Here is a 25,319-nt window from a genome sequence, read left to right as displayed (position 1 = left end):
CGTTCAAACAACATATGCAGGCACTTCTCCATTGGGAGTTCACTATAGACAGATGAATAGTGGATGTGATACAGGAAGGGAAATGTAGACAAGTGAGGAAAGAAATATACAACTACGAGGATCAGAGTAATGGTACTGATTTCTTTTTTACAGGACAGGACTTACAGACTAAATGGGTTGAGGATGGTAGTAGTAAGAGGAGACTTGGTAATGTTCTTAGAACTTATGGACATGGTGTTTCACCTCTGATGATGGCATAACTTGTTTAACTATGACTACTGTTTTGAGGCAGCTGAATTGACAGGCTTCGCTCTGTAATGGTGGGAACATTGCAAAAGAGGGTGCAGCCCAGAAGCAGGTAAGTATAACATGACTGAGGTGGAGAGAGGATACAGCACGATTTGCTGTGTCAAAGAGGAGATTGATTGGGAATGAGGAGAAATCAAAGGCAGTGATGAGCATCTGAGGAAGATTGGCATGGATCAAAGACAGATATCCATAAAAGAGTATGGCAAAAATTCTAGTAGTGTGGTTGATGATCAAGAATACCTATAATTTCTGCACAGGCTAATAACTTTGTTTTGGTTTTGGGGGATACACTCCCTTTTGACTTGGCCCACAAGCTGTGCTGAAATAAAGAAATCACAATCTTTTCAAGAAGTAATCCATGTTTTCCTTGAAAAATTCAGTAACAGACAACTAAAATACTCAGGCCTCAGATTTTACTAAGGTGCCAAACTGGTTTTCCACTGCAGCTTGCAATTTAGCAGATCAGAAAATCTGTCAGTTCTGGCACCTATCATTCTCGTCCAAAAGCAGCAGATGGACACATTATGGGTGGTAGCCAATCGTGCGTGAAGCTGGGAGCGGTGCCTGGAATAACTAGACCAACACTAACTAGCCTAAGAAGAATATGACAGTGAACAAAAAATCTCTGTTCACAATGGTAACACAATCAGGGGTTGCAGGGATGAATGAGTGAATTTCAAAATTTTGGCATGGTAGGCTGATGTTTTGAAACTATTGCAACAGAAAGTTGCTCACCTTTTGGTTTTATCTTCAAGATGATGAGGAGTACAGTAAGTCAGATGATTCATTCCTATAAATACTCCTCTAATTAAGCACACAATCCAGTTATTGACTTAACAGAAGGTCAGAAGTTTAATCTTTCAGCCACAGTGCTTTCATTAAGATTTACAGGATATGCCCCTGAAGAATATGCACTTTGTACTTAATTTGCATTTTAATAATCTTTAAGCTGACTAGAAAAAGCTGAAAGGTTTGGAGTCAGAATGGAATAATTTAATCAAATGTTAAGAAAAGACCAATTGATTGATTTTAATAACACAACCAACCTACTTTCCTGTTTATTCACACTCAAAAGCTTCTAAACAGTGAATTCTAAAACAAAGAAGTTACACATGAGCTCTCATTTTTATTCTGAAAATTTGACTCCTCAGAGTTTGAAATTTCAATGGACTCTTCATGCCAGATATTGAGGGCGACCTCCAAGTCAAACTGTTCCAGTTGTTTTGAATTTTCTCATGCAAGACAAATGACAGCAATAAACTTGTTCAAAGGCATTCCATTAAGTGTCAGCTGTACATCTTTCTAAAATCATTATGGTTTTCATAAATATGTATTACAAACCAATGTTTTAATTTAAAAAAAATACCTGAAGCTATAAATTTGGGGTACTGCAGTCCCAATGGAAGCATAAGGCTGAATATCTTGACTGGTATTATCTCTTGGGATTCACATAATAGACTGCTGGTTTCACCAGTTGTCAATGGTCTGGCTATTGAAGGGAGAGATAAGTGCCCTGGGGATGATGCAAAGTGGTCCTGCTCAATCACCTCACCTACAAGGTCAGTCAAGGACTTGCTGGTAGCAAGAATGTAATAACTACTTAAACTTCTTGCTATGATATATCTTAAAAGGTATAAGTGAGTGCCACAGATAGATTTTTACTCTTTATTTTCTACATCATTTTTCATTATGGGACCAAAAATGTGATCAATGGCCACGTTCCAGCTGAACAAACAACACACGGTGATGTGAAATCTAGAAACAGGGATATTTTTGCGGAATACATCGCCTAATAAAATAAAGACAAGGATTTGAATATTGGGTGCCAGGTAGTGGGAGAATGCTCCCTTGGAAAGTCCTTGACACCAAAATCTAATGCTCATTTTTCCCAGAATTTCATGTCCAAATCCCTCCATACAGCTTTCCAGCCACCAGAATACCAAAACTACTTTGTTTTAATCAAAATCACAAATGGCTTCTTACATGACTGTGACAATGGTAAATTTTCCCTCCTTATCCCCTTCAACCTGTTTCTAGCCTCGGTCAGGTTAATCACATCACGGCCCTGCAAGGCCTTTCACTGTTACACAGCACAGTGGGACTACTCTCACCTGCTTCCATTCTAACTTATTGAATGGTAGCCAGGGAATCAACTGCAATGGCTTCCCTTCCTATACCCCTCCTGTTACCTTTGATATCCCCCAAGGTATTTCCTTGCCACATCCTATTTCTTATCAAGGTATTACCATTTAACTATGTAACCCAGGAAAAAAAAAACAGCATCACTTCCACACACATGCTGACATAGACTCTGTGTCAGTACCACTTTCCTCAATGACTGTTCTGTTGCCAAATTGCCTGATGGCTTGACTGACATCCACTGCTGGATGAACAGAAATTTACTTCAAATAAATACTGTGAATACCAAAGTTCTTGTCTTCAGTCCTTAGCCATCAATTCCTTGCCATTCCGTAACAACTAACTGAAGCTGAACCAGATTATTTGCAATCTTGTGTCATTCTTGACCCGGAGATGAGCTTCTAACCACATACTTACAACATTACCATGACTGCCTATTTCCATCCCTTTAACATTGCCCAAATCTTCCCCAACCTCAGGTTATCTGCTGCTGTACACTTTATCCATGGTCTTGTTTCCTCTAGATTAGATGATCCCAATGGACATCTAACCAGCCTCTGGTCCATAATGCTATAAGATATAAGAACAGAATTAGGCCATTTGGGCCATCGCATCTGCTTCACCATTTGATTGTTTCTCAATCCCATTCTCTGCTTTCTCCCTGTAACCTTTGATCTCCTAACTAATCAAGAACCTAGTTATCTCTGTCTTAAATACACTTAATGACCTGACCTCCACAGCTTTCTGTAGCTGAGTTCCACAGATAAACCACTCTCTGGATGAAGAAACTCCTCCTCATCTCAGTTCTAAAGGGTCATCGCTTCATTCTGAGGCTGTGCCCTCGTGTCTAATCTCTCCTACCAGTGGAAACGACTTCTCCTCATCCACTCTAGCCAAGCTTCTCAGTATTCTGTAACTTTTGTCAGTATTCAATGAAATTCCCCCTCACCTTTCCAAATTCTATTGAGTACAGACCCAGAGGCCTCAAACACTCTTCATATGATAAGCTCATCATCATTCTTGTAAACCTCCTTTGGACCCTCTCCAACAGCAGCACATCTTCCCAGAAGACCCAAAACCACTCAATATTCCAAAAAAAATAGCCTATGCATCTACTCTTCTGACCAAAGTATATAACTTCACACTTTCCCATATTATATCACGTCTGCACTTCTTTGCCTACTGTTGAAACCTGAGTCCTTCTGCAGCCTTCCTGCCTCTTCAACACCACTTGCCCTTTCACCTATCTTTGCGTCATCTGCAAACTTCGCAACAATGCCACCAGTTCTTTCATCCAGACCACTAATGTATAACGTGGTGGTCCCAACATGACCAGTGAGGAGCTCCACTAGTTACCAGCTGCCATCCTCAAAGACTTCTTTATTCCCACTCTCTGCCTTCTGCCAGTCAGCCAATCTGTTGTCCATGCCAGTACCTTGCCCTAACTCATCTTATTTAGTAGCCTCTTGTGAGGCACCTTGTCAAAGACCTTCTTGAAATCCAAATAGATCATGTCCACTGGCTTTCCCTTGTCTAAGTTGTTCATTACCTCCAGAAAGAATTCTGACAGATTTTTCAGGTATTACCTCCCATTGACAAAACCCTATTTTACCAAGCACTTTCAAGTAATCTGCAATCTCATCCTGAATAATGGACTCTAAAATCTTACCAATGACTGAGATCAGGCTAACTAAACTATAATTTCCTGTCTTCTGCCTCTCTCCATTTTAAATAGGAGTTTTACCTTTGTCATTTTCCAGCCTTCTGACTTCTGAACGATCACTATTAGTGCCTCCATAATCTTCCTCAGCTATCTCCTTCAGAACTCTGGGGTGCATCTGGTACTTGTGATTTGTCTATTTTCAGATCTTTCCATTTCCAAGGAACAAAACAGTACAACAAAGGAAAAGGTCCTTGAGTCCACCAAGTCTGTGCCAACATTTGGTGCCTTTCTAATCTAAAGTCTTATGCTTCCACGTGGTCCATACTCCTCTATTCCCTGCCTATGCATGTACCTGTCAAGATGCCTATTAAATGTTGCTACTATACCTGCTTCCACCACCTTCTCTGGCAATGCATTCCAGGCGCGTACCACCCTCTGTGGAAAAAAAACTTGCCTCCCACATCTTCATCAGATTTTTTCGATTTTACCTTAAACCTATGTCCCCTAGTAACTGGCATTTCAACTCTGGTGGAAAAACAGACTCCGACTATCTATTCTATCTACATCTCTCAAAATTTTGTAAACCTCTATCAGTTTGCCGCTCAGACTCTAATGTTCAGGATTGTTCAATCTCTACTCATAGCTAACTTCCTTCAAACCAAGCAACATCCTGGTAAACCATTTCTGTACCGTCGCCAAAGCCTCCACATCTTTCTGATAGTGTGGTGACCAGAACTGTATGCAATATTCCAAATGTGGCCAAACTAAAGTTCTATACAGCTGCAACATGACTTGCAGCACCTTCTTTTTAGGGATGGTCACTACATTCACCTCTGTCCCCTGACTATCTTGAAGTTCTGGTGTGCTACTGGTGTCTTCCACTGTGAGGATTGATTCAAAGTATCTATTCAGTTCCTCTGTGATGTCTTTGTTCCCCATAACTACTTCTCCAGCCTTATTTTCCAGTTCAATGTCCACTCTTCTAAAGACTCTTGCAATATTCTCATATTACAAGTTAGCTTACCCTCATATTTCATCTTTTCTCCCCCTTTATTTCTTTTTTAGTTGTCCCTTGCTGTTTTTAAGGCTTCCCAATGCTCTGACTTCCCACTGACCTTCATCATTCTGTATACGTTTTCCTTCGCTTTTATGATATTTCTGACTTCCCTTATCAGCCATGATTATTTCATCCTCACCTTTGTAGGTTTCTTATGAGTTTCTGCTATGCCTCCTGTGAAATCCCTGCCATTGCTGCTCTACTGTTTTCCCTGCTAGGCTCCCCTTCCAATTAACTCTGGCCTGCTCCTCCCTTGTGCCTTTGTAGTTGCCTTTACTCAATTGTAATACCATTACATCTGATTCCAGCTTCTCCCTCTCAAACTACAGGGTAAATTCTGTCATATTATGGTCAATGCTCCCAAGGGTTCATTCACCTTACACTCCCTAATCAAGTATGCCTCATTACATGTCACCAACTCCGGAGTTGTCTGTTCGTAGAGAGCCCTACAACAAGATGCTCTAAAAAAAAGTGATCCATCATCAATTATAAACCTGAGGCCTTCTCCAAATTTATTGTCCATATCTTATCTCACAGCAAAGAAGCAATGTATCCCTCCATGGCAAGCAAGGTGATGGGAAGGACAAATAATTGGGTGAGTTGGTACCAGAAGGACCATGGCTGAGAGGGTCCATTTTCAGATAAGAATGGTGGTGGCCAAAGGCAACATTCCTGCAAGATTCCTTTCCTACTGCTTTCGACCTTTCGATTTCCTTAAAACCTTTGATCAAACCTTGGCTTGGTGTCAAATGTCTTTTGGTAGTGCTCTTAAGTAGTGGCAGGACATATTTGATGACAATCATAACGCTGTAAATGTACAAGTTATCGTTGTTGACAGCAGCAATGGAAAAGCTTGCAACACCTAGTTACCCTGCAATGGCAATTATTTGTGTATACAATAATGTGAAACACAATACTAACGTACAGTGATGGGCTTCATGCAATTGTCCTTTCTTGAAAGGGCAAGGCACTTCACTAACACATTCAAATCACGAGTTCCCATGATGTAATTCCAAGTCCAACTTAAAATTCTCTTTTGCTACATGAATTTCTCAGGACTCAGAAAACACGTGATGAAAAGGAGGTCTGAGTTGCCAGCTACACAAGTTGAGTGTCTTTTACAGCAGGAGAAAGTGCAGACTGTAGATGCTGGAGATCAGAGAGTCAAAATGGTCCTGGAAAAGCATAACCAGTCAGGCAGCACCCGAGGAGCAGGAGAGTCGACGCTTTGAACATAATGACTGCACCAGGAGTGCTTTTAAAACACTTATTGAGGGCCAAGAATACTGGGAGTGCTCATGCCCAGTCATTCAAGAAAGCCATTAGACTTGTCCTGAAGAAGGGCATGTGCCCGAAACGTCGAATCTTCTGTTCCCTAGATGCTGCCTGACCTGCTGTGCTGTTCCAGCAATAAAGTTTCAGCATTAGACTTGTCCTGTCAATTTCGATTGCTGCTGCCATTATCAGTGTCCTCTCCCCAGGCCTGAGAGACCCAATATTCAGTCTTCCCACCTTCCCAGTGCTGGGCAATGTCCCCACAGGGTTCTTGTTACAACCCCTATGCAGGAGCAGGTCAGGTTGTCAATGTTGCTAGCTACCAGACGGAAAACAGAGGTAAAAAAAAATCACAAAAACCTGCCATTAAATTTGGTATGACCTATAAAGCTTATTCTTATCAGCACCTTCATTTCCTTTTGGACCTGCCGAGAAAAATCAAGGTCTGAGAGGAGGATTTTGTTTTCCCTTTGAGCTTCTGAAACCATCATTGGGCTGAACGGGAGATCAGAGTTCTGCATTCTGTATCAGTTACCACCTGACATTCTCCAGATGGGCTACTTCATGGCTCACCATCCATTCATGTCAGAACAGGATCTCAAAGTCTTAAGGGCAATCAGAGGCCCTCCAGTTTGAGAGCAGCACAGTATCAGCAGTAGATAAGTAAAGGTGCCACAAAACAGGACAATCTAATCTGTTAAATCCATGAGATTTGGAAAGGTTTTGATGCATGTCTGGAGTGTTATATCTCAGGTCAGCTACCAGAAGATTGCATCCAGGCTGCTAAATATCTCCCATTGTGAGGTCTAGTTAGCAGCATTATTTTGAATGCCCTCAACTCCTTACTCAGATAAGGTCTTATAAACCTCCCACAAAGTGTCTGAACTCTCCAGTCTACATTGTGGTTAGGAGCCAATTTTTAATAAACTTGCAGACTTAATGAGCTTTCTGCACAGTGTACAAATGTGCAACAGATAAATTACTTCTTCATGCATTTCATGCATGGCTGATAATAGAGAACAAAACACTTTGCCCAACTCGAGGATCGACAAAATTTCAAACAGTGAACATTGCTATAATCAAATCCTCTGAGTGCATACACAGGAAGACAAAATCTGCTAATTAATTTCATTTTACAAAATGATGCTCTATCAGAAAATGTACACAAAAATGCAAAGGTGTATGTTAAACAATGGGTAAATAAATATTCTGAAATTAAAGGCACAAAGTATCTGGCAGTTCAGCTACTGTACTCAGCATCAAACACTGTTTCCTTCACACTAGTAAACAGAAACAGAATGGTAAATGTCTCTGACACAATAATGTTTTGCAGTTACCTTCGTGGCCGCACTAACATTGGCATTTTTATCCATCAAGCTTGAAACCATTTCCACATGTCCCTCCTGCGATGCCAGGTGGAGGGGTGTCACTCCCTGCTTTGTTAGTGCATTAGTCTGAGCTCCATATTCCAATAAGGTGGTGGCAATTTCCATTTGGTTCTTTTTGGCAGCAATGTGCAGAGGCGTATAGCCATTCTGGAAAAGCATGAATTTTAGACCATAGGCAGTTAGCCTTTGCCATGTTCTGACCAATGCTATCATACTATTAGCTTAATTAGTTGATTAACATGTAACTCCTAATTTAGTTGGTTCCTAGTTTCAGTATCACTGATCCAAATATATCTAATATGTTTTAACCAGATTTTCTAAAGTAAAATATCTTGACCAGTTCCATTCGCACATACTTTTCAAAGTATTCATGCTAAAAACCAAACATTGTTAGATATTTAGTTACATTATTAAAGTATGAATGTTTGATGTGGCACTTCCCATTCCACTAGTGTGACCTATAGTCATAGGCAATTATGTAACCATTTAAGTATCGCATTTTTAGATCCTTTGAAAAATCTTCTCAGCTATCCACTGTCATTGAATTTGTTTTACCATTTAGTTTTATACTTCAGTTGAAAAAAAAATGTCCTCATTCTCGATAGCTTAGGTAACATTCTTGGCAATTACAGGAAAGCATCAAAAATGTGGCTTCAAGTTAAGGTCATAACAAAAATAATTCTGCATAAATGGTAATTTCTTGTTAATTTCAGAGTATGAAGAGAAAAAAGGTTTGATGAAATTAAGGCTGAATAAAAATTAGTACATAAGAACATTAGAAATAGGAGCAAAGAATAGAACAGATAGTACCTTTAAACCTTGTCTGATATTCTAAATGCTCTCCTGCCTCAATTCTATTTCCTTGCCCACTCACCATTTCGACTGAAGCCCTGAAATACCATAGGCTCAATTTTCCCATCCCAACATGGTAAGGGTGTTGAAATATGAAGTCTGTCAAGCAATCTTTAGAAAATGGCTTATGGGAACGGAATTCAGCTTTCCCAAGGTGCCATTCCCATGACAGCATTGTTCTGCATCGCGAGGTGACAGGTAGGCTGTGAGCCCATAACATACTGATACTGGGACCACCATTGCTAAGTGGGAATTTCAGACACTTCACTTCTCCAGGAACAAGGATAGCTTTGAAAGGTGAGGTATTTCACCCCAACACAGAAATGTTGTGAACAATGGGGGAGTCATCATTTGGATTCAGGAACCATACAAAACACAAGCGGAAGGAGTGCTGCTGGCTTCAAGTTTAATAAAGAAGTTTGCTTCATAAATCGTACATGTTTTAGGGACTAACAGTAAGGTCTTGATGTCAGCAAGAAAGTGACCATTAAACAATAGGTTCATCTGGTTGTCACCTCAGACATCCAGAAAGCTATGAAGGCAATGTGCAGTACAGCAAAGTGAAAGCAAAATGTTTTCAGGTTAATTTGATTACACCATCTACTGCATAACATTTTATTCTGTACTGTATAATAGTAAATTCCAGAAATGATAGTATTAAATGGGTCCAGAGCTTTGATTATTTTCTCTGTGATGTTCAGGAGGATATCTGTTTGGTTGAGACAAAACCTTTGACAGAGATTCAACTTTTGGCTGGATCTATATCAGTCTTCAAAAGCTTTAAAGTATTAAGCTTGAGAGGATTAGTTGACACAGTTGTTCAATGGAATCTCATAATAAGTGCATGCCTGAATACCAAACTCAACAGTGTATTCTGCTTTGCTTGTTTATCGATACTAATGTCAAGGTTGGTTGGAACTTGATTATTTTGGCATAATTGTGAGCTGTTAGGAGAATTATAGCTTTATTTGAAGTGGATATTAAAGTACGCTTAAGAGCATTACATGGCTGGTGAGTTCTGTTTAAGGTGGGTAATGGGTGAGTGCATTGGTGATGGTTTAAGCAGGACTAAGAAGGCGTAGGCGGATGAAATTTACAGGGCCTCAAACCTACCTCCAAAACTGGAATGGTGTCTCTACAAACTGTGGCAGACTTCTTAACTTGGCTGTTTTGGCATTGGTCTGCCTCTTTAAAGGCCTTAGATGTGCTGCCAGAGTTGGCAGGCCTCACTCCAGCCCATTCTTACCTCCCAGCCATGAAAATACAATCAGCTAGCAGGTGGGACTGTGACTTCAGAAAATCTCCCAATCCCTGGAATCCTACCCTCAAGATGAAAATCAAATCTCAACCGCTGAGTTATCTCAGCCATAAATATAAGCAATGAATTATCATCCACAGATCTCCAGGATAGAGGATTCCGAAGATTCTTAATCATCTGAATAAAGAAAGTTTTTGTCATTGCAGTCCAAAATTATTGGCATTTTGTCTTGAGATTGAGCTCCTGTGCTTTAATTTCCAAGCAGTGAAGTAATCTTTAAGTATCAACCCCAATAAAGTCTGTCATAATCTCATATGTTAGAATGAGATTACCGCTCACTCAATATAGCTCAACATAGTCATAGAGTCATAGAGATGTACAGTATGGAAACAGACCCTTCAGTCCAACCTGTCCACACCGACCAAATATCCCAACCCAACCTAGTCCCACCTGCCAGCACCCAGCCCATATCCCTCCAAATCCTTCCTATTCATATATCCACCCAAATGCCTCTTAAATGTTGCAATTGTACCATAACATCTCACCATAAGACAACAAAACACCCTCCTGCCATGTACTAAGGTAGTGAATCTTCACTGAACTCATTTGAATATAGGTATATCCTTGCTTCAACATAGAGACGAAAACTGCACACACTACTCCTGGTGTGATCTTACCATCTCCTTCATAGGATCACAGAACCATAGGACCCTACAGTGCAGAAGCAGGCCATTCGGTCCATCAAGTCTGCACCTACACTTCAAAGACCGCCCCACCCAGACCCAGGTCCCTTCTGTATACCTGTAACCCTACTTTTACCCAACTAATCCACCTCCGCTACACATCTCTGAACACCACGGACAATTTTAACATGGTCAACACACTTATTCTGTACTCCTTTGGACTTATACTCCATATTTTTGTACTTCAATCCTATTGTACTCAAGGCCAACATTTGCCTTCATAACTGCTTGCTGTGCCTGCATGCTAACTTTCCATGTTCTTGGCACACAGTTAGCTAAATCTCCAGAATATCAACATTTAGAAGTTGTAAGAACTAATGGTTCTGAATGGGTTAATTTTGGGACACCACAGTAAACTCCACCCATTGGGATGATGCAAACAGTCTCAAGTGGAGAAATTGATCTTGAAGGCAACAGAATATATATATCGATATAAATCATCTAGATATAGGTCTATATGCATATCCCAAGACTCTTAGTAACCATGTCTAACTAACTAATCTAACTTTTACCTAAACTAAACAGCATGAGCTGCAAGGGACACACAGAGCAAAGTGATCCCACAACCAACAAATCAGATCTAAGTTCAGCAGTCCTTCCACCTCCAGTCACGAATGGTGGTGCACAATTAAACAACTCACTGGGGGAGAAGCTGCACAAATATCCTCATCCTCAATGATGGAACAGCTCAACACGCAAGTAGAAAAAATCAGGCTGAAGCATTCACAAAAATCTTCATCCAGAGATGGATGACTCGGTGCTGCCTCTTCAAGTGGTTGCCAGCAGTAGAGATACCAGTCTTCAGCCAATTCAATCTGCTCCACGTGATATCAAGAATGGTTGAAGGCACTGAATACTACAAAAGCTTTGGTCCCTGACAATATTCTGGTAATAGCACTGAAAACTTGAGCTTCAGAATTTACCACTTCCCTAGCCACAGTGTTCCAGTACAATTATAATACTGCATCTATCCGACAATGTGGAAAATTGTCCAGATATGGTCTGTAAACAAAAAGCAGGACAAACCCAACCGAGCCAATTACCATCCCATTAACTCTCTGTCATCAGTAAAGTGATGGAAAGTATCATCAACAGTGCTATCAAGAAATACAAGGGTTTTTACAAATACATTAAGGACAAAAGGGTAACTAGGGAGAGAATAGGGCCCCTCAAAGACCAGAAAGGCGGCCTTTATGTGGAGCCGCAGGAGATGAGACAGATACTAAACGAGTATTTTGCATCAGTATTTATTGTGGAAACGGACGTAGAAGATATAGAATGTAGGGAAATAGATGGTGACATCTTGAAAAATGTCCATATTACAGAAGAGGAAATGCTGGATGTCTTGAAATGCATAAAAGTGGACAAATCCCCAGGATCGGATCAGGTGTACCTTCGAACTCTGTGGGAAGTTAGGGAAGTGATTGCTGGGCTTCTTACTGAAATATTTAGATCATTGATAGTCACAGGTGCAGTGCTAGAAGACTGGAGGTTGACTGACGCAGTGCCACTATTTAAGAAAGATAGTAAGAAACTGACTCGGTGGTGGGCAAGTTGTTGGAGGGAATCCTGAGGGACAGGATGTACATGTATTTGGAAAGGCAAGGACTGGTTAGGGATAGTCAACATGGCTTTGTGCGTGGGAAATCAGGTCACACAAATTTGATCGAGTGTTTTGAAGTAACAAAGAGCATTGAAGAAGGCAGAGAGGTAGATGTGACCTATATGGACTTCAGTAAGGCGTTCGACAAGGTTCCCCATGGGAGACTGGTTAACAAGGGTAAATCTCATGGAATACAGGGAGAACTAGCCACTTGGATACAGAACTGGCTCAAAGGTAGAAGACAGAGGGAGGGTTGTTTTTCAGACTGGAGGCCTGTGACCAGTGGAGTGCCACAAGGATCGGTGCTGGGTCCACTACTTTTCATCATTTATATATATATAATTTGGATGTGAGCATAAGAGGTACAGCTAGTAAGTTTACTGATGACACCAAAATTGGAGGTGTAGTGAACAGCAAAAGGAGGTTACCTCAGATTACAACGGGACCTTGATCAGATGGGCCAATGGGCTGAGAAGTGGCAGATGGAGTTTAATTCAGATAAATGTGAGGTGCTGCATTTTGGGAAAGCAACTCTTAGCAGGACTTATACACTTAATGGTAAGGTCCTAGAGAGTGTTGCTGAACAAAGAGACCTTGGAGTGCAGGTTCATAGCTCCTTGAAAGTGGAGTTGCAGGTAGATAGGATAGTATAGAAGGTGCTTGGTATGCTTTCCTTCATTGGTCAGAGTATCGAGTACAGGAGTTGGGAGGTCATGTTGCAGCTGTCCAGGACATTGGTTAGGTCACATTTGGAATTTTGTGCCCAATTCTGGTCTCCTTCCTATCGAAAAGATGTTGTGAAACTTGAAAGGGTTCAGAAAAGATTTACAAGGATGTTGCCAGAGTTAGAGGTTTTGGGCAAGAGGGAGAGGCTGAACAGGCTGGGGCTGGTATCCCTGGAGCGTCGGCGACTGAGGGGTAACCTTATAGAGGTTTATAAAATCATGAGGGGCATGGATAGGATAAATAGACTAAATCTTTTCCCTGGGCTCGGGGAGTCCAGAACTATAGGGCATAGGTTTAGGGTGAGAGGGGAAAGATATAAAAGAGACCTAAGAGGCAACTTTTTCACACAGAGTGGTATGTGTATGGAATGAGCTGCCAGAGGAAGTGGTGGAGGCTGGTATAATTGCAACATTTAAAAAACATCTGGATGGGTATATGAATAGGAAGAGTTTTGAGGGATATGGGCCGGGTGCTGGCAGGTGGGACTAGATTGGGTTGGGATATCTGGTCGGTATTGACAGGTTGAACCGAAGAGTCTGTTTCCACGCTATACATCTCTATGACTCTATGACCTACTCAGCAATGACCTTCTCAGTGATGCCTAGTTTGAGTTTCACCAGGGCCACTTAGCTCCTGACCTCATTACAGTCTTGGCTCCAACATGGACAATAGTGCTGAATTCCAGGTGAGGTGAGAGTGATAACCCTTGATATCGCAGTGAGTCGGTTAGTTCAACTGGCTGAATGGATGGTTTGAGATGCAGAATGACACTGACAGCATAGGTTCAATTCCTGTACTAGTTGAGATCATTGGGAAGACTCCACCTTCTCAACCTCACCATTGGAGGCATGGTGACCCTCAGGGTAAACTCACTACAGGTATTCCTCTATAATGAGTGGGTAGTCCTCTGGGGCAATAGTGACTTTGTCAGTAAGGTAAATGGGTACAGAAAAATACATTGAACTGAATGGTGTATCTGGTCAAGAGGCTTATTGGCCTTCTAATGCTCCTACTGGGGAGGCAATAACCGAACAATATAATCCAGAGACCCAGGTAATGTTCAAATCCCGCTATGATAGACTGTGGAATTTGAATTCAATAATAATAATCAAGAGGTTGTGGTCGATCCTATCTGGTGCACTGATGCCCTTTAGGCAAAAAGATCTGTTGTCCTTACCTGGTCTGGCCTACATGTAATTCCAGGCCGACTGCAATGGAGTTGACTTTAACTGTCGTCTAGGAAATTAGGGATGGATAAAAATGCTGGCCTAGCCAGTGGTACCCACACGCATGAATGAATAAGGAAATAACAATTTCTGTTTATCAGGTAATGAAATCTGTTGCATTGATAAGAATGCTGCTCTGGCTTCTGTCATATAACTTGACAGTACAGAAACACGGTTTAATCGCGGGATGACCAGGGCATATGGTTTTAGAGGTTAAGTAGGGAGTTAAATAGGGGTTAGAAATTTCCATCTCACCTCTTCAGTTTTCATGGACTTTTTCATATGGTATGTACTAGGCCACACATACCCAAATATTTTTAAGCAGGTAGCCCAGACCATAACTTTGCTATTTGGTTTAGCTACGTATATCGTGGATATTCCTGGAGTAAATTAGCTGGTTCGACTGCCAAGCTTCAAACAAACAGAATTTATTTACGAAATGATGGAATAAAACACAAAGAACAGAAAATAGAATACCAGACAACTTGTCCTATCTAAACCTGACTTCATGATGCTGCTCCGAAAATCCTTCCAACAATCCTGATACACATATCCCTTAGCACAAAGAGTAAAAATGACACAAACAGCCTACAGTTTGCAAAGTCAGAAGGACAGGAGAGAGAGAAGACCCTGCAGCCTTTCCCACACACAGCTGCCACTGAACTCACTAAAAGTTCTGAACTGAATAAAAAGAACTCTAATCTAAACGAAGGCTAGCTATGCACACTGCCCTTTGATTATTCCAGTGTTTTAATACGTGAAAGTCTTGGGCTGGAGGTATTATTCGTTATGAGTAACAAAGGGCCTCAATAAATCAGTCAAACTTCAGACATGATGGAACCTTGGGTCGTTAGATCTTTTCTGGAAAAACCCAAGGGCATAGTAACCTTGTAAAAAGAACCAGTGTTAAGACACATAAAGGCATTAATGTGTGCGAAAGGTTAAACTGAAATGTGTTAATAAGGGCTCTGCATAACACAATTGTCAGTTACATTACTGTTAAACAGAAAAAAAAATCAAATCATCTACAACATTTTGTTTTCAGATTATTGACAGAATTATTAACTGGTAACAATTAATACCTTGGCAGTGGCATGGGGAGAGGCACTTTTCTCCAGCAACAGCAGCGCCACCTTCTGGTTGTCATAGTGAGCAGCAACATGGAGTGGGGTTAGGCCATTCTGTAAGAATTTGACTTTGTTAGTAAGTGCTAGTGCTGTTCATAAAGGAAGATTTGTTAGCTTCTGTAAACAGTTTCTTATCTGCACAAATACATCAATCAAAAGATGGAAATAAGAAAGGCGTTAATGCAGATCCTGCAGCATTGACTTACCATCTAAAATAGATGGTTTCTATACACAATGACAAACCGCAAAGCTTCCGTTGCATTCCATCAGTCAGCAGAATTTCACAATGTGAATTATAATTCAGTAAATTGTAAAGGTATTCTTCATAATTGGAATGAACAAAGATCAAAATCTTATCACTGCATGAGTTTTTGCAAAAACAACTTTTGCTCCGTTCTACAACAAAAACACACAATCTGAATACTTTCGGGGTTCTAATACTGAGGTAGAATGACTACACACAGCATCAAGTGTCCATTTTCTAGACAAAAAAAAAATCACAAAAGGCATTGCTGCTGTTCAGGTCCATTCATCCTCCTCTCAAGTCAGGGTCAGCATAAAAGATATTGTTGCAAGCACTTCTAAGGAATGTTCTTCTCACACGCAGAATAAGTCATTTGTGTGAAAATCTCTCAAAGGAGGGGATGTTATTGAAGGGGTAGGGTGGGGTGGGGAGCCCTGCACAGTCTGTGCTGCGTGGAAATAATAATTAACGGAAATGCAAAGATTTAGCCTTTTAAATATTCCATTGCTAAACATTGTCCATTCTGGCTGTTAACTAATAAATCTTCAACAGATGTTTGGAAGAAAATAACTTATAACAGGAGGCTCTATCTTCATCCTGAAAGTCCAAAGTAAATTTACTTTGCATTCCTCCCATAAATGCAAACAGATGATAGGTCAATAACTGTGATGTATTTGAGATATGATCATTTCCTCTGCTACCCTGAAAACACACAGCCAAGTGTTTCAGGTCTGCAGAGGGGACAGGAGGACAAATGTTAATTTGTTTTTTATTCCTACCATGAAACAATCTCTCACTTGATGGCAGGAATAAGAAAACCTCATCTCATCAGAGCAGAAGCAGAAGGCTTTTTGAGATATAAAAGCCTTCTGTGAAACAGCTCCTCAAAATTGGAAAAAGCTGTTATTTTTGAACAATTGGAAATAGACAGAAGCAGACAGAATATTAGAGGAGCACATTAGCAAAAAAGTAACATGAATCAGACCCATTTCTGTTCATGCAGCAATCCAATATGGTTTAGGTTCAGGACAGAAGTGCTTTAGGTTTAGAAAGGATCATCTTCAGAGTGAGCATGGGTGAGGAAAAGGATTATGCAGGTAATATTTTAACATGCAAAACAGACAATTAGGTCAAGCTACTGGAAAATTAGCTTCAATCGAAATTACTTTTTTCAGCATTTTATCAAATGAAATATCAATTTTTCCGTCAGTGGCCTAAAAGACCAGATTTTGTCATAAATTTTGGAATCCATGAGTAATGTTTTATGCATAGACCAATGTAATTATGAATTTTCTAATTAGAAACTGCAAATTTATTTTCAAAGTTCAAAATTTTAGATGGCCAGAATTGTGTTAGTTTCATCTTCCCATAGTAGACAAAACTAAAATCATATGTGTATTTCCAGCCTGAACTTTTAGAAGTTCATTAGTAACTTGCCTTGCCAGCAGAGTCTGGAGAAGCAGAGCGTTGCAGAAGGAGCTTTGCCACATCTAGGCTCCCGTACTTAGCTGCGACATGTAGTGGGGTAAATCCCTTCTGCATTAGGGGACAGAGGAAACAACTGCTACTTAGTTAACAGGCATGCTTAGAATACAGCATAAATGAGGAACAGGGAGACAATAATACCGTTTTATAGCAGTGAAAAACATAGTCACATGTACACAATGATAAGATATTGTTAGTTTTACCGTACATGACAATTTTTCTTTGTGAAATTTAAGAACTAATCTTGCAAAATCTTAGTAATAGAATATATTTTTTGGAGTGAAGATGGCTTGCTACTGTAACTATGTGAAATAAAGAGGAGACATTGGATGCAGTTTCTATATAACTACGTATCCTGGCAACTCGGTAGTTTCTTTTTCCTCCACTTCGTTCACATTTGTTTGCCTTTAAGACATATGTATTCATTTTAACATTGAATATTTTATTTATGTGGCAGAAATGGAAAATGTCACAGCCAGTGTCTAGACTTGATAAATATTACCACTTAAGAGGCTGGCCATAACTCATTCATGATTTTATCCCTTTGCACTAGATGGTCAGTGTCAGTTCTAGAGAAATTTATCATCTTGCATCATTTCTCTATCACAAAAACTATTCTTCTAAAATCAATGCATTGAAAGTCTGCCAGGTGGCTATGGACATACACTGAATGCTGTAATGTCTTTCCGAAGATTCAATATAGCTCATGTGAGAGGTTTGTCGGTCTTTCTGCCCCTGATGTCAGGCAATGTCACTTATCAACGAAGAACTGAACTAAAGCTCATCATTCTGAATTATTTAGTGAGAAGTGCAGGAATTCAAGTTGAAATGAGATAATTTTTGAAAAATCTAGGACTTACAAGGATATGCTTTGGAGAATAAATTGAAGAGGAGCAAGTTAATCGCAAGTGACTGTGAAAATAAATGGTTTAACAATTTGTCTAAATCAATTGCTTTGCTCTTATTACACAAATGACCAATTGTCTTTAATATTGTGCTTATCACATATCTGCATATAAATCAGAAATGATACACCCGCATATTCTTCTAGTTTTTTTCTTTCATTTTCTATTCTTGTTATTCATTCCCTTCTGTTTCTCAGGAAATAATTTGTGAAGCTCTACTCCTGACATGGAGCCTTGATAGGACAGAACACTGTTCAGAGGTAGGGTAGGGATGATAATGAAACTTCCTATCTAGTGATGCTCACCACTAGGAACAGTAGCTTGTTATGTTAGCCATACTGCTTTCTCAATTGGCCATGTGTGTTTTTATCATGTGTGTGGGTTATTTTGTGCAGAATTTGATGTAGTATTATCTTACAGCTGGCCATGATGTACATTTGCCTACCAAGAAAAAAAATACAAGTTTCATAGATTAATTTGTTACTAGATATTTCCTATCCTTGTTCCATATACATCATATGTGTTTGGCTTATCAGTTCCAGCATTTGTATGCAACTTTTACACATTTGAGAAGACCAGTTTTGGTCAGAAAAACCTGTAGAGATTAGTACATACTTTCAACACCAAATCTATCCTCACTTAGTACAAAACATGAAGTTTACAATTAAATTATGGGCAAAACAATTTTTCAAAATAACAATAGAGCTAATAATATTCACCATTATTTGTGGATAATGAGTAAAGCAACTTCAGAGGAGCAGCAAATGCACAGTTGAATCTAAATATCAAAAATGTGATGACTGAAGTATGCCACTCTGCATTTAGCTTTGCAAGCATCTTTGTTATAGAGTCTCCTTTATTAGGAGCATACTATGTTTGCCCATTAATTGCCTATTAAATTTGCCACAGCAAATTCTGGACCATTATGTTGTTTGCTAATTGATGCTATTTTTAAAGCAATTCTCTCTGATTTGAACACAGGTTTATAGTCAGGTGTTTCAGAAGTAAGAATCTAAAACAGGTAATCACAGTAATGGAGGAAACAGCAATCACATATTATTCTTTCTCCATGCTGTATATGTTACATCGGTAATGGGGCTGCATCCATTCTACAAAGGACACGCATCAAGTACTCTTCTGTGTTGAAATGGATCAATACAGTTATTTCAAATTTTACGCATCCTGACCTTCAGAGAAAACAGTATTAATTCCATTTTTGTGTTTGTCAGCCAAATATTTAGTATTAGTATTGTGTTAGCATTGTTGCCAGCTTCTACCTCTGAAAATTCACTGAACCAAGACAGAGTAAAGAAAGCCATTTTTTTCCTCCATGTTGGAAATGCACACACAATGCTTTTGGCACTCAGTACAACTGGAGACAGGCCAGCTGCAGAAAGCTACCTTGAAATTGGCAACATGTTTAGATACTCAGCATGGTGGTAGGAAAAGTCACACTGGGCTGCAGGTGTTCTTTTGAGACTGAGGGAAGTGTTGGATTTTTCTTATTTTAGAACATCTAAATTAACTTTCAACTTAACTCATCTTGGAGATTAAATTGAAAGACATTTCTTTGAGGTACAATATTGGTTTGAAAATTGGAAGGAATCAGCAAAATATCTCTGACAATTCAGGACAGCAGAGAGCGGTCACTTAGGAGCATTCTGGGAGAAGTCAACTCAGTCACCACGACTGAACAGCAGATCATGGAAGAACCTAGTGTCAAGCAACGGTATGCCCCAAACTAACCAGTTAGTAGAAGCAATCAATTCATAAAAGAAGCAATTAGGAATCATGGATGGAGCAGGGGGCAGGTACGCTTCTCGGCCTTTTGGCTCGGAATATGTGTAGTTCCTGAGGACCAGAGGAAGAGATTCTGCTCGAGTGCTGTTGGTTCGACGCAGCGGACGTGTGCTGGCGGGGGAGAAACCATGGGGATCGTGTTGCGAGTCGTCGGAGCTGCTGGAGACCATCGCTGGATCGTGATTGGACGTTGGAGGATCGTTTGGTTGTGCTGACCTGCTCTTGGTGGATCTTTATGCTGGCTTCGGCCTAACGCCAATTCAGGTACCAGCCAACCGCAGAGCTATGGCCTCAGCAGCCACTCGCAGCCCTGGCCAGGGCATTCGCAACACAGTCAGGGTGACTGTGAAGAAGATGGAGGAGCACACACCGGTCGATCGGACGGTGTTTGTGAAGAAGATTTTGCTGGAGTGCTGCGGGTTCGAATCAGCGGACGTGTACTGCCTGCAGAATTTCCCTGCGGCAGGCTATTTCGATGTGACCTTCAGGAGTGTGAAGAATTGCGAGCAGCTCATGAAGGTCTTCAAGGAGAAGGAAGGGGAACCTCTGTTCTCCATCTTGTCGGCGGTCCCGTTGTGTGTGCTTCCTGCGCAGAGGAGTCGGGTTGTAACAATCCAGATGTACAACCCTCACGTCCCAGCAGCAGATGTCCTGACCTTCTTGAGGAGATACGTCCAGGTCGAGGGAGAGAGTACCGATGTGGTCGATCCCTTCGGGATCTGGACCAGCAAACGACAGGTCAGAGTAACCCTGAGGGTCGATGCCAGTGGGAACATCCTCCACCCACCTTCCAGCTTTGCCATCGGAGGAAGCAGAGGTTACCTGACATACGCAGGGCAGCCAAAAGTGTGCCGAACTTGTGGGAGATCAGGCCACATGGCGGCGGATTGCAAGGTGACCGTCTGCCGAAATTGCAAGCAGGAAGGCCACCCGACCAAGGAATGTAAGGAGGCCAAGAACTGTAATCTGTGCGGAGAGGCGGGCCACATGTACAAGGCCTGCCCAAGACGAGGGGCCGCCACCTACGCACAGATGGCCGGAGGTGGTAACACGAGCCGTGGACCGCCCAAGACCAGCAAGGTACCACAAAACAGCACGGGAACGGTGTCTGGAGGCACCCAGAAGGAAGGGCAGGCTGTAGCGGAGCAGACGGCAGACAGCGGGGAGGTGCAGCAGCCGATCCAAGCTCCTTCAGGACAGACGGAGGAAATGGAAGAGAAGGGACCAAAGGAAGCAGAGGATTGGATTACTGTGAAAAGCAGGAAGAGGAAACCTCCCAAAGCCACCCAGCGAGGGGGGAAGCGACACCTACGCGACGAGGACACATGCAGCTCTTCCGACGGTGAGGATGGGCGCAAGGCGGGTCGTCACCAGAGGAAGAGACAGAGCGCCGTGGGGAAAAAGGAGGGCAGCACCGCCCAAGCAGGAAAAGACGATCCCTCTGAGGGGACGGGTAAAGGCCTCCCCCCACCCGGTGAGAACCAAGAGGTACCCACCGGCCCACAGCTCCAGCTAACTGGGAGCAGCGGTCCTGTGACAGCCCCGCTGTCAGATGGAGAGCTGGACCATGCGGACCCTGGGCCTGACCCGAAGACACCAGAGCGGGGAAATGGCTCCAGCGTGGAGCCAGTCAGCTACCTCAGCTCTGGGAGGGTCCAGCAGTTTGCCGTCACCACGGGAATGCACACAGCTACCCCAGAGGGGCAAGACCAGCAGCAAACCGTGTAAATTGTTAAAATGGGGATAAGAGTTGCCAGCATCAATGTGCGTAGCATCAAATCGGCTACGCGATGTGTTTCTACGATGGCCTTCCTGGCCAACGTTAAAGCCGACGTCCTGTTTCTGCAGGAGTGTGGGATACCGCACCTCAGCAGCTACAGGAGATGGTCGAGCTTATGGGCCCATGGGCCGTCAGTTTGGTCGGGGGGCAACGATAGTCGCGCCTCCGGCCTGGGTATCCTGTTGAGAGGAGGCAACTTCACCATCTCCGAGGTTAAGGAGGTGGTGGGCGGGCGCCTCCTCGTCGTCGACATCATGTACAGGAATGCTCCCCTGAGACGGATTAATGTGTACGCCCCAGTGGGTAAGAGTGAACGGTTGGCCGTCCTGCAGCTGCTTCCACTGTTGCTGGCTACGTCCAGGCTGGTCATTCTGGCCGGAGACTTCAACTGTATCATTGATGCAGATGGACGATCCGGTGGGGGGGAACAGTAAACTGGAAACCACATCCAGAGCCCTGATGGACACGGTAAAAGATGCCAAGCTGCACGACGTCTTCAGCACCCCTGCAGATGGAGCGCAGCGTAGATACACCTGGTCACGGGCAGACGGGTCTATCCGCTCAAGGATAGATGACCTGTTTGTGTCCCGAATGCTCTCGGTCAGATCCACCGACGTCAAGCCGGTGTTCTTCTCCGACCACTGCCTCCGGCTGGCCGACTGTCACCTACAGGACGAGCAGCGGGCTGATAAGGGAACGTGGAAGCTGAACACCAAGCTGTTGACCCCAGGAAACATTGAGGAGCTCAAGAGGGACTACGCAGGTTGGAGAACCGTGAAGCCCCTCTTTGAGTCCCCAGCGGACTGGTGGGAAACAGTAAAAGGGAACATCAAGAGGTTCTTCATCCTCAAAGGTGTTCAGGAGGCGAGAGAGAGGCGGGGAAAACTGTCCCAGCTCCAGGCAAGTATGCAGAACCTGCTCCTGCTGCAGTCGATGGGGGTGGATGTCACGGAGGACCTCAAGGAGGTGAAGGGCCAGCAAGCCTCGCTCTTTGCTTCGGAGACCTCCAAGATAATCTTCCGGTCCAGGGTCCGCTCGGTGGAGCAGGACGAGACGTGCTCACGTTTCTTCTTCCAGAAGGTGCACAAAGAGAGCTCTGTGCTCAGCAGCCTGAAAGAAGAAGATGGCTTGCTAATGTCATCTCAGGCTGACGTCATGAGGATCACTAAATCCTTCTACGCCAGTCTGTATGACGCGAAGCCGACCGACAGCGCGGCCTCCCAGTCGTTCCTGTCCTCTATCACGGAGGTCTTAGACGACAGAACACGGGAGAGGCTGGACCAGCCGCTATCTCTGGATGAGCTGACCAAGGCCCTCGAGTCCTTCGAAAAGAATAAAACTCCCGGAAGCGACGGCTTACCGGTCGAACTCTATTCCGCTCTGTGTGACTTGATTGGCCAGGACCTGCTGGAGGTGTATGTCAGTATGCTTTGGGCAGGTACCATGAGTGAATCCATGAGGAAAGGCATCATCACCCTCATCTACAAGCGGAAGGGGGAGAGGGAGGAACTCAAAGATTGGAGACCAATCTCACTGTTGAATGCAGATTACAAAATTCTGTCAAAGGTAATCGCCAACCGGGTCAGGTCTGCTCTAGGGTCGGTGATTCACCCTGACCAAACCTGTGCTGTGCCGGGCAGGAAGATCGCTGAGAGTCTCGCACTCCTCAGGGATACGATCGCCTACGTGCAGGACAGAGGGTTGGACACCTGCCTGATCAGCCTGGACCAGGAGAAAGCCTTTGACAGGATATTACACAGGTATATGAGAGATGTTCTCTCCAAAATAGGCTTTGGGGAGGGAATCTGCAATTGGATCAGATTGCTCTACACCAACATTGCCAGTGCAGTCTCAATCAATGGGTGGGAATCAGATAGCTTCCCAGTCAGATCTGGAGTCAGGCAGGGCTGCCCCCTCTCTCCTGCCTTGTTTGTGTGCTGCATAGAGCCATTTGCCGAGTCCATCAGGAAGGATGCGAGCCTGAGAGGGGTGACTATTCCTGGCAGCGGGGGCCTGCAGGTTAAGGCCTCCCTGTACATGGATGACGTCGCTGTTTTCTGCTCAGATCCGCTGTCCGTGCGCAGACTCATGTGCATATGTGACCAGTTCGAACGGGCCTCGGGGGCCAAGGTAAACCGAGGCAAGAGCGAGGCCATGCTCTTCGGGAACTGGGCCGACCAATCCTCAATCCCCTTCACCGTCAGGACCGACCACCTGAAGGTGCTGGGTATTTGGTTCGGAGGGGCTGGGGCGTGCGCCAAGTCTTGGGAGGAGCGTATCAGCAAAGTGAGGCAGAAACTGGGCAGATGGAAGCTACGGTCGCTCTCCATAGCGGGAAAAAACCTGGTCATCAGGTGTGAGGCACTGTCATTGCTGTTATACGTGGCACAGGTCTGGCCTATTCTCAGAACCTGTGCCGCTGCAGTCACCCGGGCCATCTTCCAATTTATATGGAGGTCAAAGATGGACCGGGTCCGAAGGGACTCACTGTATAAAGATCTGGGCAACGGGGGAAAAAATACACCCAATGCCACCCTCGCCCTGATGGCCACCTTTGTGTGTGGCTGCATCAAGCTGTGCGTGGATCCCCGGTACGCAAACACCAAGTGTCACTACATACTGAGGTTCTACCTGTCCCCGGTGTTGCGAAGGATGGGCCTGGCCTTGCTGCCGCGGAACGCTCAGAGTAGTTGGACCGTTCCATATCACCTGTCCTTCGTGGAGAAATTTATGAAGAAAAACACCTTTGACCACAAGTCCATTAGGAAGTGGTCAGCACGTAGTGTCCTTGAGACCCTTCGGGAAAAGGAGAGGGCGGATCCTATCGAGCGGTTCCCTGAGCAGACTGTCAAAGCCATTTGGCAGAATGCCTCATCACCAGAACTTTCCAACAAGCACCAAGACATGGCTTGGCTGGTGGTGAGAAGGGCTCTGCCTGTGAGATCCTTTATGCACGCCCGGACTCTCAGCCACACCGCACGCTGCCCTCGAAGCAGCTGCGGGGGGGGACGAGACTGTCACACACCTCCTTCTGGAATGTACCTATGCAGAGGAAGTCTGGAGAGGAATGCAGTGGTGTTTGTCGAGGTTCGTCCCGAGCAGCGCTGTGACGCGGGACTCAGTACTCTACGGTCTGTTCCCCGGGACACACACCGAGACGAACATCAACTGTGTCTGGAGGATCATCAACTCGGTGAAGGACGCTCTCTGGGTGGTCCGAAACCTGCTGATCTTCCAGCGGAAGGAGTTGACCCCGACTGAGTGTTGCAGACTGGCACATTCCATGGTCCAGGACTACGTGTTGAGGGACGCGCTGAAGCTTAGGGCAGCTGCCGTCAAGGCGCGGTGGGGAAAGACCACTGTGTAAAGTCTGCCTGCCTAACGAAGAACAGGGGCCCATGCAGTCATTTGGGCTCTGCTGACGCCTCAGCTAATTATATGGGCATATGATCAAAAAATGTACAGACCTGTATAAAAATGATAAGTTTTGATCTCTGTATGTACATGTTTACATATGTATGGCATGACCAACTGTACAGACCATCAAATTATTTTATGAATAAAGTATATTTTTGAAATAAAAAAAAATTAGGAATCATGGATGGAGAGGTAAGCAGACTACTGCTACATAAAAAATTGAGTTTTCTTTGTTTTCTAGCAATACCTGGCAAATTAATGAGGAAGGTTTCCCAATTTTCTCGAGGACATAAATTATGATAGGATTGGGGACATTACTCTG

At 43.3% G+C, this 25,319-nt stretch overlaps 1 protein-coding gene across 32 annotated transcripts in view; it reads right to left on the bottom strand.

Annotated features, from left to right (window-relative positions):
* Nucleotides 1-25,319, bottom strand: part of ank2b (ankyrin 2b, neuronal) — an 877,032-nt gene that overhangs the window by 154,134 nt on the left and 697,579 nt on the right. For 30 of the 32 annotated variants that reach the window (XM_087983074.1, XM_087982715.1, XM_087982867.1 and 27 more), the window contains 3 exons: nucleotides 17,048-17,146; nucleotides 15,322-15,420; nucleotides 7,781-7,978 (listed from right to left, as the gene is read on the bottom strand). In XM_087983074.1, the coding sequence (XP_087839200.1) occupies nucleotides 7,781-7,978; nucleotides 15,322-15,420; nucleotides 17,048-17,146 (396 nt within the window). The remainder of the gene's footprint in view (nucleotides 1-7,780; nucleotides 7,979-15,321; nucleotides 15,421-17,047; nucleotides 17,147-25,319) is intronic. The other 2 variants (XM_087983353.1, XM_087983550.1) reach the window with 2 other exon arrangements.

The sequence above is a fragment of the Chiloscyllium plagiosum genome, unplaced genomic scaffold (assembly GCF_037043375.1).
Source record: "Chiloscyllium plagiosum isolate Xiang-an unplaced genomic scaffold, Cpla_swu_hap1 HiC_scaffold_1, whole genome shotgun sequence".
NCBI lineage: Eukaryota > Metazoa > Chordata > Chondrichthyes > Orectolobiformes > Hemiscylliidae > Chiloscyllium > Chiloscyllium plagiosum.
Note: the sequence above shows the minus strand (reverse complement) of the source record. Positions and strands in the feature narration are given on the sequence as shown.